At 44.8% G+C, this 17,270-nt stretch overlaps 1 protein-coding gene across 4 annotated transcripts in view; it reads right to left on the bottom strand.

The window, feature by feature from the left end:
• The window catches only part of CDC27 (cell division cycle 27), a 105,123-nt gene that overhangs the window by 35,872 nt on the left and 51,981 nt on the right, over positions 1-17,270 (bottom strand). For all 4 annotated transcript variants that reach the window (XM_068263744.1, XM_068263746.1, XM_068263745.1 and 1 more), the window contains 3 exons: positions 11,648-11,747; positions 9,105-9,312; positions 6,123-6,295 (listed from right to left, as the gene is read on the bottom strand). In XM_068263744.1, the coding sequence (XP_068119845.1) occupies positions 6,123-6,295; positions 9,105-9,312; positions 11,648-11,747 (481 nt within the window). The remainder of the gene's footprint in view (positions 1-6,122; positions 6,296-9,104; positions 9,313-11,647; positions 11,748-17,270) is intronic.

Genomic DNA, 17,270 nt, shown 5'->3' on the forward strand with positions numbered 1-17,270 from the left:
TACATGAAACACCACTAGAGGGCGCATGTGGCCCTCTAGTGCAATCGTCGCCGACATCAATAGCAAACAGGGGAGCGCGTATATAACGCGTTCCCCTGTTTGGCTTCTCCTGTCGCCATGGCAATGATCGGCATGACGTCATGGACGTCAGCCGCACTCGATCCAGCCCATAGCGCTGCCCGGAACTCATTCGTCCGGGCAGCGCAGGGCTCTGGCGGGGGGCCCTCTTCCGCCGCTGCGTGCGATCAAGCTGTGCGCGCGGCTAGCAAAGTGCTGGCTGCGCGCACAGCACTTTGAATGGGGCGAATCGTCCCAACAGAGCCTGAGAAATCCTCCTGCGCGGCATAGCCCGAGCTCAGCTCGGGCTTACCGCCAGGGAGGTTAAGTGATAAAAATGCAAATCCTGCATTCAAAACTTTTTCTACTGTTATGGTTTGGAGTTATCACATACTTAGAGTCATCAGGCCAAATATAATAAAATAAGTGCTACTTACAGGGGGCTTCCTCCAGCCCCAAGCTCCCAGCATGTCCCTCGCTGCACCTCTGCCATCAGCCGTTCACCGCAGCCCCACCCTGGTCCCCGGCAATGACGTCAGAGCGACCTTCAGGTTGCTCTGTACTGCGCGAGCGGCGCTGTCAATCACTGCCACGTGGGCCAGAGCGGACTGCGCAGGCGCAGTAGTTCTGCGCCTGTGCATTCCGCTCCGGCCCACGTGGCAATGACAGCGCCGCTCGCGCAGGCGCAGTACAGAGCGACCTGAAGGTCGCTCTGACGTCATCGCCGGGGACCGGGACGGAGCTGCGGCGAATGACTGACGGTAGAGGTGCGGCGAGGGACATGCTGGGAGCTTGGGGCTGGAGGAAGCCCCTGTAAGTAGCACTTATTTTATTATATTTGGCCTGATGACTCCTTTAAGGAGCACTGGCCCTTTAGTAGTCAGTGCCAAACAGTTGCATGCTGGGGGTTCTTTTTATCTAGAATATATTCCTCCTCTTCCATTTATTTCCCTGCCTAGCTGCTTATCTGAAACACGATCCCCTGCTCACTTGTGTTTACAAGCAAGACTGAGGTGACAGCGATTGGAGGAGAAAAGAAAAAGAAAAAAGTAAAGGGCAGAAATGACATCAGGATTTAGCCTAAACTGTGGGCAAAAGACATGGTTTCCACCAGGAACAGAATTCTCTTCATTTACTATATAACCACTTCATCACTGAGGGGTTTTACCCCTTGAGCACCAGAGCAATTTTCACCTTTCAGCGCTCCTTCCATTCATTCGTCTATAACTTTATCATTGCTTATCACAATTAAATGAACTAGATCTTGTTTTTTCCGCCACCAATTAGGCTTTCTTTAGGTGGGACATTATGCCAAGAATTATTTTATTCTAAATATGTTTTAATGGGAAAATAGGAAAAATGTGGGAAAAAATTCATTGTTCAGTTTTCGGCCATTATAGTTTTTAAATAATGCATGCTACTTTAATTAAAACCCATGAAATGTATTTGCCCATTTGTTCTGGTTATAAAACCGTTTAAATTATGTCCCTATCACAATGTTTGGCGCCAATATTTTATTTGGAAATAAAGGTGCATTTTTTTCAGTTTTGCGTCCATCCCTAATTACAAGCCCATAGTTTATAAAGTAACAGTGTTGTTGTACCCTCCTGACATAAATATTTAAAAAGTTCAGTCCCTAAGGTAACTATTTATGTATTTTTTTTAATTGTAAATTTAAAAAAAAAATGTAATTACAAAAAAAATAAAAAATAGGGAGTGTGGGAGGTAATGAGTTCATTTTTTGTGTATAAGTAATGTATTTGTATGTGAAAAATGCTTTAGGGTGTCTTTTTACTATTTGGCCACAAGATGGCAACAGTAACTTTGTTTAATGCGACCTCCAAGCGTCCTTCTGGACGCTTGGAGGAAGTACTAGGAGGCTGGGAACTTTTTTTTTTTCACAATGATTGCGCTGTTTAGCGGAGAAGCAGCTGATCATTGCGGGGCTTAGATCAACGAACGGGAATGGATTTTCCCGTTCACCGATCTCCGGGCGAGCGGCCGGCAGTGTGTTTACGAGCGGGAGTGCGCGCTAGAGCGAGCGGGAGCTCGGGCAGCGGCGGGAGCGCGGAAAGTACAGGTTTCTCCGTCCCTGGGGGTGAAAGGATGGAAAAAGGGACGGAGAAATTCGTACAGGCGGGGGTAAAGTGGTTAACATTCACTGAAATCAAAACGCGGACAGTACAATCATGTGTTATGTAAGTAGAGAAAGTATTTATCTACTTATGCGTTTTTTTCCCTTGCATAGTATGGCTAATCCTACTGCTTTAAATAACTGAAGTCAGAAACAATTGACTGTAATAGTTTCAGGTGAAAGTTTAGGAACAAATCGTTGCATACACTCCAAATGGCCATCTGCCAAGCAGCCTGTCCTATGCTATGAAGAAAGAAGGGGGAGAGTGAGCAGTAGTCGCCCAGCTGCAAGGTCTACAGAAGACCATTGTGGTCGGTAAAAGTGATCCAACGAGCCCAATCACTGAAAGGGAGGCCAGTGTTGGAGACCATCACAAACAAGACCAGGTGATGAAGATTTAAGTCATGTACACAGCCAATACTTTACTTTTTCTAATAGACTTCCTGTGACCAGAACCAATAATGAATGGTTACTTCCTCCAGGCTTTTCCAGAAGGCAGTCCTAACAGAAATCACCATTACTGACCAGTATGTCTGCTCTTAGGCTACTTGCACACCAAGACGTTGCGGTCGCATAACGTGCACCTAACGCAAGGCCTGGTGCTCTTCGATGTGGACGTTAGAGTGAGCCGCGTTGTGCAGCTCACTCTGGCGTGATGTGTACTCTTGGACGCATGGGGCATCATGTGGTCCGGCCGGCCAATCGCCGCACAGTGCGGCCGCACTAGGAAGTAAACACTGCACGTCACAACGTGCAGTGAATATTAATTTGCCATGTGCCTGGCCGCTCTCTGCACATGCTCAGTCATGTTAGGGAGGAGCGAACAGTCTAACGCGGCTTAAGCCGCTGTAACGCCGTAGCATGCTGCACTTTCGGAAGAACATGTAGCGTTACATGTAACCCAACGTGGGCAGTGTGAACAGCCCACTTGTGTTACATTGCTGTACGTTGGGGTAGCGTTACAGGCTGCACTAACGTGCGCCTGTAACGTCCCTGTGTGTAAGCAGCCTTATAGAACAAGAGCACGTACGTATAAAATGTTCCCTAGCAAATGGTTCACATTGAAGAAATGCTCTGAATAAAAGTCTTCCTGTACTCATCGACAACAATCGTACTCAATGCCAAGCCGCTGCAGCTAAAGCTAATAAACTTTTGGGATGCATTACAAGGGAAATAAAAACTCTAGATGCTAGCATAATATTGCCCCCGGTTAACTCTCTAAGTAAGGCCACATCTGGAATATGGAATTCAGTTTTGGGCACCACGTTACAGGAAAGATATTGCAGTTTTAGAGCAGGTGCAGAGACGAGCAACACAATTGATACGTGGGATGGAAGAGCTCACTTACCAAGAAAGGTTAGATAATCTGGGTTTATTTAGTCTAGAGAAAAGACGCCTTAGAGAGGATCTAATTAACATGTATAAATACATCAGAGGGCAATATAAAAGCTTGATGGATGAGCTTTTTGTTCCTAGGCTTTCACAAAGGACTAGAGGACATGAACTGCGCATGGAGGAAAACCGTTTCAGCCATTTATTAAAGAGAACCAGAGATAAAATACTTAAAAGCTTTTATACATACCTGGGGCTTCCTCCAGCCCCATACGCCTGGATCGCTCCCACACCGCCGTCTTCTGCTGCCTGAATCAGCCGGTACCAGTCCCGTCATGTCCGCCAGTCGGCGGCAGCACGCGGCCAATTATCCGCATGAACAGGGGCTCCCTCCATACCCGTACGCGTGTGGCTCCATACTGCGCAGCCGCATGCGTACGGGTATGGAGGGAGCCCCTGTTCATGCGGATAATTGGCCACGTCCGCCGGAAGTGACGGGACCCGGTAGCGGCGATAGAGGAAGCGGAGGATGGCGGCATGGAAGTGATCCAGGCTTATGGGGCTGGAGGACGCCCCAGGTATGTATAAAAGCTTTGTTCATTTTTCAGTATCCTCGTCTCTGATTCCCTTTAAGGAAAGGGTTCTTTACAGTAGGAGTGACTAAGATGTGGAATGCATTGCCACAGGGAGTAGTTATGGCAAATTATATACCTGAATTTAAAGGGGGCTTTCCTTACATTTAAAGACATCCATGGTTATAATTACTAAGTAATGCCCAGTAAGGTTGATCCAGGGATTTTATCAGATTGCCATCTGGAGTCGGGAAGGATTTTTTCCTTTTTGGGGCTAATTGGAGCATGCCTTGTAAGGGTTTTTCGCCTTCCTCTGGATCAACAGGGATACCTGAGGTAGCAGGCTGGTGTTGTACTTTTTCTGGTTGAACTCGATGGACGTATGTCTTTTTTCAACCAAAATAACTATGTAACTCTGTATTTTCTAATGACCAAGCAGTCCAGGCCTAATCTTTACAGTCTATTATTTACTACATAAAGAGGTTTTCTTCTCTAAAAATCTCCTGGATTTAGTACCTAGATTGCTCATATCATCAGATCAGCACTGAGGATCAGAGGGAGAGACCTCCCCTCACTAGACGACCTCCACAACTCCAAGTTGCGCACCAGAGTACTGAGGATTGCCAACGACCCCTCACATCCTGGCCACTGCTTCCTCAGCCGTCTTCAATCAGGCCGCAGGTTTCAGGCCATTTCCACCAGAACTTCAATGCATAGGAACTCTTCCTTCCCCTCTGCGGTAAACCTCTTGAACTCTCTCCATGCCCGCCCCACCTGAAGCATTTGCTCCCCTCACTTTCTTTCTCCCCGAGGGTGTGGCCACTGACCAAAGTAAACTGTCTAGTGGGAACACTGCCTATGGAATGTTTCTTGAAGTCACTGATGTATTTTGTGTCTTGTGTGTATCTATATTTATGTTTCTATTCAGAGCTATGCAAGTGCCAAAACGAATTCCGGGAATGTCCCAGTCATGCTTGGCGAATAAACCTTTTTCTGATTGCCGATATTGACTTAGAACCACTAGGAAAGTATAAGGGGCTAAAAGACACTGAAAAGACCTCCTAAAAAGCAATGCTTTATTCAATACTACAATTTTTCAGGCACTTGCCATAACTGTAATTTATCTAGAATACGCTTGATGTTAAGGAAATACTGGCACATAGAGTTGTAGAGGCAGAGGCACACAGGCATTTTTATATTTTGCACTGCCAAAATGCCTGATGTTTCTCCCATGACTTGAGATTATCAGGAAATTGCGGTAGGTAAATATTTAAAAAGAGTGGAGAGGAAGGCTAGCACTGCTGCAGGTATGAATTTATTGTTGCAAGGATAAAAAAGTGAAAAAATACAAAAGTACAAAATTGTGCACATACCAGAGTGAGAGGAGGCACGAGGTCGTGGTGGGGTGTAGGGTACAGGATGCCTGATGGCAGTTTCGCACAATACAGCGCTTCTACGGAGGCTGCAAGTGTGTGGGCAATGGCTTCTGGCTAAATAGCGGTGACGTCACGTCCCGCAACAGCACCTCCCTATAGTCCGTGTTACACCTGCGCACGCCTGGAACGCATATGTGCCATGCCGTGACATACGCGTACGTACTTCTGCATGCCGCCTAGAAAGTACGCGAGCCAAATTGGTGCTCGCGTCAAGCATTATTTCTTGGCTCTATCTAGCGGCCTAAGAGCAAAACGGCCAGATTCAAATGGCCACCATGGACAAGAAGATAAAATATAGTGAGGAAAATAGGGGGGGGGGGGGGGTAGAAAACAATCAGGGGGAAAAAAAACAACTACTTATTTTTAACCTCGCCGCGGTTCGGGGGCTAAAGAATCTTCGTTAGGATCCGGAGGCTTCCCACTCCTGAGGCAAGTATCCCCCAGAGAGTTTTTTTTTAAATTACAGATCATCTCTAATAAATGTGGCCTAGTATGCAGGTTCCCTTTGTGTTCTCCAATGATCACCATTGTAAATCATGTGTCAGAAATCACCTGATGTGGGATGTATGTGAGAGAAGCTTCCCTCCTTACCTGCAGATACTCTGCCAGCTCAAAATAGGCCCTGCCGATCTGACATAGCACCCAGCCAGTATTGTAGTGATGAGAGGGGAGGTGGCTCAAAATATTGATAGCTTCTTTACAGTTATACGAGCATAAGGCCAAGTAACCTTTTCCCATGTCCCTCAGCAAGCTCATTAATCCTTCTGTAGATGGAGGAGGGAAAAAAAAAAGAAAGAAAGAAAAACGGTCAGCATTTGAGTCTTTAACCATAACCCAGATAGTAGACATCTCATCACTCCATCAATGTACAGGTGCTTACTTCAGCCAGTGGTCTAGCTAAAGGATACTCATTTTGCAGGTGTTAATTCCTTAAAGTGAACTTGAACCAAGTAAAATTATTTAAAATAAACACATGATGTAGCTGCAAATTAATATTACATACCTCGCCGTCAGTTCCTCTGCTCCTCTCAGAAGCTCACCATTTTCTTCTTACAACGATTCATTCCAATTCTGACAAGATTTCATTATGACTGAAATATATCCGTTGATGTCAGTTACAACTGAAAGGACAACTGATGTGCGAGGTTATGTCCATTCTTCCCTATGACTCAAGTGGGCGCAGTGTGCTGACCCGGAAGCGGTTACAGGGTTAGAGCCATTTTTAAAATAGAGGACAGAGAATTCCATTGATCACAGTGGGCAAACAGGATGCGGGAGAGGAGAAAGATTGAGGAGTAGACACTGCAGGAGGTATTGTATTTTTCGGACTATAAGACGCACCTAGATTTAGAGGATATAATATTTACTAAACCTGGTGCATGCATGGTGAAGGGGCATCTTGTGATTTATGCCCTTTTAGTACCTCATGGCACCTTGTACCTCTTGTGTCTCCGTGTCCTTCTCTATGCCCCGTTGTGTCCCCGTGTCCTTCTCTGCACAGTACAGGGAGTCCCCGACATTGCAGTGGGTTGGAGGTTGGTATTGGCAGGTGTTCACAAGTCAGGAACTCCCTGCATTTGGACTATAAGACGCAGTGACTTTTTTACCCCAATTTTGGGGGAGAAAAAGTTAGTCTTACAGTCCAAAAAATACAATAATTATGACGTGTGCCTGTTTATTTTGACTTTTAACACTTGCACATAAAAAAAAAAAAAAACCCGTACCTGTTCGATACAGTTTCCTGCTGCATTTTTAACTGAGAGAGGATGTGTTTCCCATAGGGGATGGTGTTAAAAAAATGCTTTAGTTGCCTCACATTTTTATGCAATGCTTTTGTTTACCCAACTGAGATAAAGCTGAAAGTCCACACTTACACTGCATCTGAGTGGTTTTATTTAAAAGTCATTGTGGCAATGTACAGAACCAAAATTTGAAAAAAAAAAGTCTGTCTAAATATTTATAAACGTAACTGTAAATGACCAATGCAATTAATATGTGATCATTCATTTTACTTGTGACTCCTTTGTGCCTTGTCCCCAATCAATCCCCATGATTTTTAATGCCATTTTAATTGTTTTTATTTTTGGGATACATCCCCTCAAACTGTGACATACTTTTTTGGACCTACGAGTTTTGTTGAGTTATTTTGGAGTCCAACATGGATATTAATTTTTATTTTTTTTGTAGTTTGGGCCGTTTTGAACTGTTGCAAGTGGGAACCAAGTCTAAGAATCTGAGGAACAACCATGAGTCAGGCAATTACCACTTACACAATGAGTATCCACTGGCTAACTCAGATGGAGTAAGATAATGATCTGTACTTACAAGGAGGTGGAGAGGATGCCTGTACTATTACAACTGAAAAAGGTACTCTAGCCATGATGGAAAACCTAGCACACAAAAATCCCAGCTTAAAGAGAACCCAAGGTGGGCGGATGGGACACAGAGGCATGTTCTCTGCCCTCATAACATTCCTCCGTGTCCCCACACCGCCGCTCTCTGCCCCACCCCCTGCGTGCACGATAGCCCCCCGTGATTAGCAACAATATTTGTCTATCTGGTAGGTAAAACACAGGGGAGAGGGATTCCTTGTTCAAAACGCCCGTCAGGGGTGTCCCTGCAGGGTTTCAGAGCTGCCATTGGGCAGCTCTCTCCCCCTGGTCACGCCCCCTGCCACTCCCCCGCCTCTCTGAACGCTGTAAATGAGAGACAGTCCAGTGTCGTGGCCCAGAGGTCACCAAAGTGAAAATGGGCCATTGAAGCCCACAGGAGCCGTGTTTTTTATGGCTACCTGATCCGCTCAGCGCTCACAGACCAGGCAGCCTTTTTTTTTTTTTTTTTTTTTTTTTTTTCCCGAGCTCACTTTAAAGAGACTCTGAAGCCGAAAATTAGCCAGTCTTGTTAAGAAACGAATGGTTTAGGTGAAACACTGCTATTCCACAGCAAAACGAGGCTTCCTTCACCCCCAAATACCGGGGCAAAAATCCATGACTTTCCTGGTCGTGGATTTTGCTGCCCAGGGAGGCAGGGCTTTGAACTGTAGCTCTTCCTCCAATCGCGTCTATCTCCCATGGATCTCCGCCTCCTCCCCGCCCCTCTCAGTGAAAGAAGTTAGAGAGGGGTGGGAGGAGGCGGAGATCTGCGAGAGACGCGAATGGAGGCAGAGCTACAGCTCAAAGCTCTGCCTCCAACAGGAAGAAGCCCCGCAATTTGCCCTGGGCCATGCGGGGTAAATAAAGTCTTGTTTTGCCGCAGGATATCGGCGTTTCAGCTAAGCCATAAGTGCTTAACAGGACTGGCTGAAAAAAAGGGCGATTTTCCGAGCTTCAGACTCTCTTTAAGCCATGTTATTTTGACCTTGGATATGCCTTTTCTACTGTAAGGCCTGGAACCCACTAGCAGTGCTTTTCTAAGCCTTTCCTGAGCACTTGTGATTTGAAAAGTTCTTGCTAATGTAATGCTATGTGTGTGATCCCTCTTAAGGGATGTGATTTTTTAAAATCACAAGCGCTCAGAAAAGCTCCAGGCCTAAAGGAGTGGAGCTTTAGCTTTCTGCTCTGACCGAACTCTTACCTGCTGCTGCTTTCTGTATTGACAAGGCCTGGATTTGAGGACCCACACTTGAGATCTTTCCCTCAGAGATAATGGAGGAATCTAGCTTGCTAATTTCCAGACTCTCGTTTAAATTAGCTTGCGTGACCCCGCTTTTGTTGGTTTTGCTTTTCGTTTTCCGATTTGGAATTTTGGGTGGAAATTTCATCTTCAGCTTTTTACTGTTCTCCTGCAATCATAGTAGAAAACCAAACAATTACACTGACCAAACGTGAAGGAGTACTGGTTTTTTGTTTGTTTTTATATTCTATATAAAGTTTTGTGTCCACAGCAATGTCACACTGAACCCAGGTAGACATTTGCAGGGACCAAAACCAATCCAGTTTCAAACAATACCGGGCAAAAGCTCTGCACCTGTATGAGCCATAGGTGGGAAGAATTTAGGGGTCCAGAATCGAATGCAGCAATTACTTACAGCATGAAAACTACTTTGGGGTAGGCCCAGACGTGGAAATGGTCAAAAAAGAATGGCCTTACTTTACAGGCTAAGTAACAACAAACAATCTTTTTTTCAAGGATTGGAGGCAGAGCATTGTGTGTCAATTTTCATGGCAACAGATTCAAGTACTAATGGACGATTTTTACGCTTACTTCATTGGATTGTGTAGAAGATATTGGAGGTACTCTTGGGAAGCTTAAAGTGGTCTCTACCTGTTAAGGCGGGTGTAGGCCAAAGTGTATCATAGGGGATCTTCTTGCACTTAATTTTTCCAGTTTTCTTTTATTATACATAGTCAATAGTTCTCTTATGGGGGTGGGAAGATAAGGGTTTTGACTGCAGATTTGTTTGGACATTTGTACTATGATTTACTCTGCAACTTTTTCAATTATTCATTGTTTATTTGCTGTTTGACGAGACAGCTATTTTCCTCTGCTGTTAAAAGAAAAAAAACTAAACTTAATAAAAATTGTTTGAAAAAAAAACAGAAAACAAATACAAAAAAACTACGGTACTTCTTTGGAAGCATGGAAACTGGTTTAATCTCCCAATCTTCCTCAAAATCGATTGTCGACCTTTTCTACCCTTTTCTCCCTTATGGGGCAACCTAGCTCGTCCTCATTTTGAAACCATACCAGACCTGGTCATCTGGGCGGTCAAAAGCATTCAAAATATTTGTGATATTACAAGGAATGGGAAACTGGCAGTATAAGCTTCCGAAAGAGCTTTTTACAAGCTCATTACAAGTGCGCACGCATTCCACTCACAGTTTGGCTATACTCCTTTGACGCTTAAAGTGACTCTGTAACAAAAAAAAAAAAAGTTCCCCTGGGGGGTATTTACCTCCGGAGGGGGAAGCCTCAGGGTGCCAATGAGGCTAGCCCCCCCCCCCCCCCCCCCGTAGCTGCAGGCAATCCAGCGCTGGCTCCCCTGAAGTCTCCCGTTATCCTGGCTCGACCAGCCTGACAAGGCTTGCTATATTTACCTTCCCTGGCTCCAGCGGGGGCGCTGTTGTGGCTCTCCGCACAAAAATAGATAGAAATAGCCGATCTCCGTCGGGTCCGCTCTACTATGCAGGCTCAGGAGACTTGCGCCTGCTCAGTAGAGTGGACCGACAGCGATTGGCTATTTCCGCCCATCTCTGAGTGGAGAGCCGATACTGCGCCTGCGCTGAAGCTGGGATGGAAAATATTTACATCCCCGCTGTCCAGAGGGGCACAGCGAGACCTCCGTGGGACACAGGAGGACGGGGGAAGCCTCAATAGGATCTGGAGGCTTCCCCCACCTGAGGTGAGTACCCCCCAGGGAAACTTTTTCTCGTTACAGGTTTTCTTTAAAATTTGAAAAAAACAAAACAAAAAAACCTTTTGCTTGAGAATCTCCTGACGCAGTTATCGACTATTTACTCAGAGCTGATAGAGTCTAATTCACAAAAACTAGGTAGGTCTTTTTAGAATGGGTGCCAATGTTCCGACTATAGACTGGGAAGACTATGACCAAATCATTAAAGGGGCACTATAGCAAAATTTAGGTTACTAGGATAACCCTGGTAGCATGCACCCAATATTAAAAGCATATGTTACTAAGCTTTTTTTGTGTGGACTTCATGCATATAGAAGAGGAGGCCACTATAACTGAATCTCCGCTCTGACACCATTCTAATTTTCTGATGCCTTTGGGCATGCTGCCACTGTTCTTCTGCCTTTAGGCTTCCTGTTGGTCAGAATTTAGCTGGGGACTACAAGAACCAAAAAGTTACCTGCAAGTTTGGTGGTGCAAGGCACTCAATGGCTACAGGAGTATATACTTGAGGTAGCAGAAGATTTATCAGAACTACCTATTTTCACCAACATGTGGCATCTTGTTCCCCATACTTAGGCTGAAAAGCCTTGCCATGATAAGAATTAGGTCAGTCACCAACTGCGGAGCTTTATCTCTCTGCCCAAAAATTAAATTTGAGGATTATTACAATGTAGTTTGGGATTAGATTTTCACAACAACTTTGTTCCACAAGTACTTTATCTAACCAGTGTAAGAATGCAGTTCTGCGTAGCTGGTGTCTTACCTTTGTGGTGGAGCTGTCGCTGGTGAAGAGGCGGGAACTACGTCGCGGTAAAGCGTTAGGCGGGGCAGCTATTGTTGGGCTCAGCACCTGAGGTGTAGTGCTGAGACAAAAAGGAAGAACCATCTAATTAACAACAATGGAGATCTATACACATTAACACATTTTAAGATTACAGGTTGAGTTCTTTGATAATTTTATACCTAATGCTGGGCATACATGGTCAGTTTTTTTCTTATCAAATCGAGCCGCTGATGGCTCGATTGATAATATCCGACAGGTCCGATGACCTGCCGGATAGATTCCCCGCTCGATCCCAGCGGGCGGACAATAGCGGGGAATCGAGCGGAAGAGAAGGAGCGGGAATCGATCCGGACGGCGGCGGGAGTCGATCCGCCAGGTCGACCAGTGTATCCCCAGCATTAGGTCCATACAGGAACAGACCTCGAGTGTCTGCTCAGAGCTGACGTTCTAGGTACAGACCTCCTGAAAATCTCCATTAACCCCCTTGCCGTTCTGATTCTTTCCAGATTTTAGGGTCTGAGGGCTCGTTTCCACTATCGCGAATCTGCATGCGTCCAACGCATGCAGATTCGCACATGTAATGCAAGTGGATGGGCCTGTTTCCACTGTAGCGTTGTTGAGGTGCGTTTTTTTCAGCGGTGAAAAATCGCACAAAAGAGCCATAGAATTTGCCTGCGAGTGGAATGCATGCGAATCGCCGCTAATGTATTTAATAGGGAATTCGCCTGCGGCTATGGTATGCGAATTTTCATGCGAAATCGCATAGGTACCAATGTAACTTCAAACAGGCAGTGACATGGTTAAATTCGCATATACCCACACCTATGCAAATTCGCATGCGAATTCGCGGCAAAAAACGCGAAAATATTTGCATCCGCATGCTATTTCATCAGCGGTGGAATCCAGGCGATTCTGCACCGCAATAGTGGAAACGAGCCCTAAAAAAGGTGCAATTTTTTCCACTCTTTCAGACCCTATAACCTGAAAAAAAAAATCCTTCTGGCAGAGAGATCTGCAGCAGAAGAAAAAAAAAAATTCACCTTCTTGGGCTCCTGCGCTGCAGTTTTCACTTTGTTCACTGGATGGCGCTAATATACATATAAACTAACGTCTCTATATTTCTCTAATATAGAGGAGTTTGTTTTACACATTAGCCCCGCCCCCGATGACGTCATGCCTCTCCGATTGGCCGCCGGGTCCCCGGAAGAATAGCGGGGACATGGGGATCCCGGCGGCCAGGGAAAGACCCCACACTGCCGGGGAGAGAGGCTGGAGTCCTGTTGCGCAGCGCGATCGCGCGCGGGACTCCACATTTGCAGGTAAAGCGCTGCACTCCTTACCCCGATCTGAGCTCGGGATCACCGCTAGCAGCTGCTTTTTCCTACCCCGAGCTCAGGTCGGGAAAACCGCCAAGGAGGTTAAAGCTGGTGCCCTAATAGGCTGTGCCTGGTGATGTCACTGTACCCAACAACATGATCATCGAAATCTAATTGTAGTGATCACAATGCAATCTCTCTTAACAGTTGAAACTACATCTGTGTACCCCTGCAGAAGAAGGCAGCGTGCCAGCTACACTTTAGTCATTTCAAAGTTCCTTCCTTCCACATTTTAACCACTTTTCTCCTCAATATGTATGTAGACAAGTTTCTTCTTGGTGATAGTGTAGAATTCTAGACTTTCATTTCCAGCCAAAAATATAGGAAAAATGTAACGTTCCATAATTTTAGCATTTTCCCTATTTCTAAAAAAAAAAAAAACCTAACAAAAAAAACAATAAAATTTTTTTTGTATTATATACTGTATTTTTGGACTATAAGACTCACTGCATTTAATAGTCCAAATGCAGGGAGTTCCTGACTTGTAAATGCCTGCTAATAGGAACCTCCAACCTGCAGCAACGTTGGGGACTCCCTGTACTGTGCCCATGCAGGGGAGGACACAGGGGGACACAAGGACAGAGGTGGACACATGTGGGACACAGGAGGACACAAGGGGGACAGAGGAGGACACAGGGAGACACAAGAGGAACAAAGGGGCATAAGCCACAAGATGCCCCTTCACCATGGATCACCATTTCTTAAAAATTGATCACCCGATTGATCAATCCTGTGCTTCTCAACGAATGTGTGAACTGTTATAATTAAGAGCACTGGATAAAAAAAAGAAACCATTTAAAAAAGTAAAAAAAAAAAAGTATATGCTAAAAAGTGGAAAACTATAGAGGAGGATAAAAAGGGATTTTATTATTAGTACAGTATTTCTATTTATACAGCGCTATCATATTCTGCAGTACTGTAATGACATTGTGTCCTCACAATGAGGAAGCTGGATTTCATTAGCCTTAGCTGGATGCAGTGAATAGATCACTCTGACTTAATAAACTGCCAATGAGAATTCAGCAGTCTTAATGTCCCTTTTAGTTTCTTGAAAAATTAAAAGCTCTGACTAATGATTAAATATGGATTCTATGTAGGCTGGCAACACTAGCCACGGGCTGGGTGATATTTCACTCTACAGTATCAATGGCCATGGGAAAGGATTTAAAAGGGAATTCAGTCTTCTCATGTTCTTTTCAAACAATACAAAAGTGTCAACACTTGTTTTCCATGCCCCACGTATGAGCTCTCCTTAGTAGGCCATACACCTCACCAGTCATGCCGCTTCACTCACTGTAATAAGAGGAAAGGATATTGAAAGCTCCCACACACACACACACACACACACACGTACACACACACGTACACACACACACGTACACGTACACACACACACACACGTACACACATACACACATACACACACACGTACACACACACACACACACACGTACACACACACACACACACACACACGTACACACGTACACACACACACACACACACACACACACACACACACACACACACACACACACACACACACACACACACACACACACACACACACACGTTTGGGCAACCTCGTTAAAGCAACATTGTCACCTTAAAAAAATCAAATTTTAACAGCAACTGGTCTGACTGTATTAAGTGATAAAGATGCTAATCCTGTATTCAAAACGTTTTCTGCTGTTATGATTTGGAGTTATCCCATACTTAAAGGGACACTTAAGTCAAACAAAAAAAATGAATTTTACTCACCTGGGGCTTCCAATAGCCCCCTGCAGCTGTCCGGTGCCCTCGCCGTCACCCTCCGATCCTCCTGGCCCCGCCGGCAGCCACTTCCTGTTTCGGTGACAGGAGCTGACAGGCTGGGGACGCGAGTGATTCTTCGCATTACTGGCCACAATAGCGCCATCTATGCTGCTATAGAATATATCATATACCATATAGCAGCATAGAGGGTGCTAATGTGTCTGGGAACGCGAAGAATCACTAGCGTCCCCAGCCTGTCAGCTCCTGTCACCGAAACAGGAAGTGGCTGCCGGCGGGGCCAGGAGGATCGGAGGGAGACAGCGAGGGCACCGGACAGCTGCAGGGGGCTATTGGAAGCCCTAGGTGAGTAAAACTCATTTTTTTTTTTTTGTTTGACTTAAGTGTCCCTTTAAGGAGCACTGTTCCTTTAGTAGTCAGTGCCAAACAGTTGCATGCTGGGGGTTCTTTTTATCTGTAATATATTGCTCCTCTTCCCTTTATTTCCCTGCTTAGTTTTTTATCTGAAACACTATTCCCTGCTCACTTGTTTACAAGCAAGGTTGAGGTGATTCAGCGATTGGAGGAGAAAAGAAAAAAGTAAAGGGCAGAAATGACATCAGGATTTAGCCTAAACTGTGGGCAAAAGACATGGTTCCCACCAAGAACAGAATTCTCTTCATTTACTATGTACAATTCACTGAAATCAAAATGTGGACAGTGCAGTACATGTGTTATGTAAGTAGATCAAGTATTTATCTACTTATATACGTGTTTTTTTTCCCTGGCATAGTATGGCTAATCCTACTGCTTTAATAGTTATGATTTTTCTGTATAAATCGTTGGTTGTTTCGATAAAAAATGTCAGTTAAATATATCATATAGGAGAGACACACAGTGATATTTGAGAAGTGAAATGAAGTTTATTGGATTTACAGAAAGTGTGCAAGAACTGTTTAAATAAAATTAGGGAGGGGCATAAATTTGGGCACTGTTGTCTTTTTATTGATTCCAAAACCTTTAGTAATTATTGGAGCTCAAATTGGCTTGGTAAGGTCAGTGACCCCTATACTGTCCCTTATATCTTCCACACCGTTATGTACAGTGTACCTCAAGCCCCACTTCACATCCATTACCTCAAACCCTATTATTTCACATCTACCCACTCCCATACTAATGCTAATTTTGCTTTGGCAATGCTACATGTACAGGTAGTCCCCGGTTAACGAACAAGATAGGGACTGTAGGTTCGTTCTTAACCTGAATCTGTTCTTAAGCCAGAACATTGTGCCATCTCTGTCCCCTGTACCTCCTCTGTGCGCCCCTGTGGCACCAGTGTCCCCCTCTGTCACCTCTGCCCTCTGTACCTGCTTATACAAGTTTAAAAGCCATTTTATTTTTGAATTTTTTAAAATCAATTTTCTCAAAAACTAGTCCCATTGGAAATTTTTTTTGACTTGTCCCCATGGCAACATAGAATCCATGCCGTTCGAAGGGGTGTTCGTAAGTCAGTCGTTCGTAAGTTGGGGACTACCTGTATTTGGTCCTGCCAATAAAGCTTTTTTGGATTTGGATTTCTTAGAGTCCTCCTCCCACCCGCTTTCATCCTCACACTTGAAAAATTCTTCAGAAGCTCCAGTGATGGTATTAAGATGGGCTACAGAGCCGAGTGACAATTGTTGTGAGAAGGATGTGTAGCCCTCCAGCCACTCTGGCTGCCTCAGGGTTGTGGGCAGCAGTCAGAGGCCCACACCACTGACAGCAGTCCATACTGGTGCAAGGTGGGTGTGGGACATGTTTCCAAAATCAAGGGACCCCTGTAGGCAAGCCAGAGGTTGGCTTTGGAGAGGCTTTTTTGTGCAAGTTGGAGGGGAAGCCCCTGGAAGTGGTCTTTGACACATGTCATATCAGGGGGTACTCAGTCAGCACAGGCTTTGAAAAGGGGTACATACCCATGAAATGTTGAGAAACACTGTTCTAAAAGAGGACACAAGTTTTAGAATAGTAAATGTTTTGCTATTAATTTTAGGAGGCTGAAAATTGATCCCTACAAGTGAACATATATTACCAAACCAAGTAGAACAAGCACTATCAAAAATAATGTACAAAGGCTATTCAAGGTCTGTATAAATTAACATATACATGCACTACATATGATCCCTATTGTGTGCAGAAGAGCCAATTAAATTGCCAACATACGAAAAGCTGGCACCACAACCGTAATTAAAGTACAAAAATAGCCTTTATTAGTATACCATATACAACATTAAAAACACATAAAATGACAGCTGGTGAAAGAGGTCCAAATACAATAAAATGAAGCTCTGTGAATAAAGCCAGATCAAGTACTCGGGTACTCTATCCTACCACTGTCACGCTTTTCCACACTGTTCTTTCCTAGTACACTGATCTGCATACTTGGCTCTCCAGCTGTTAAAGAACTACAAGTCCCACAATGCATTGCAAGAGTGTTA

Source organism: Hyperolius riggenbachi, chromosome 12 (assembly GCF_040937935.1).
Source record: "Hyperolius riggenbachi isolate aHypRig1 chromosome 12, aHypRig1.pri, whole genome shotgun sequence".
NCBI classification, from domain to species: domain Eukaryota; kingdom Metazoa; phylum Chordata; class Amphibia; order Anura; family Hyperoliidae; genus Hyperolius; species Hyperolius riggenbachi.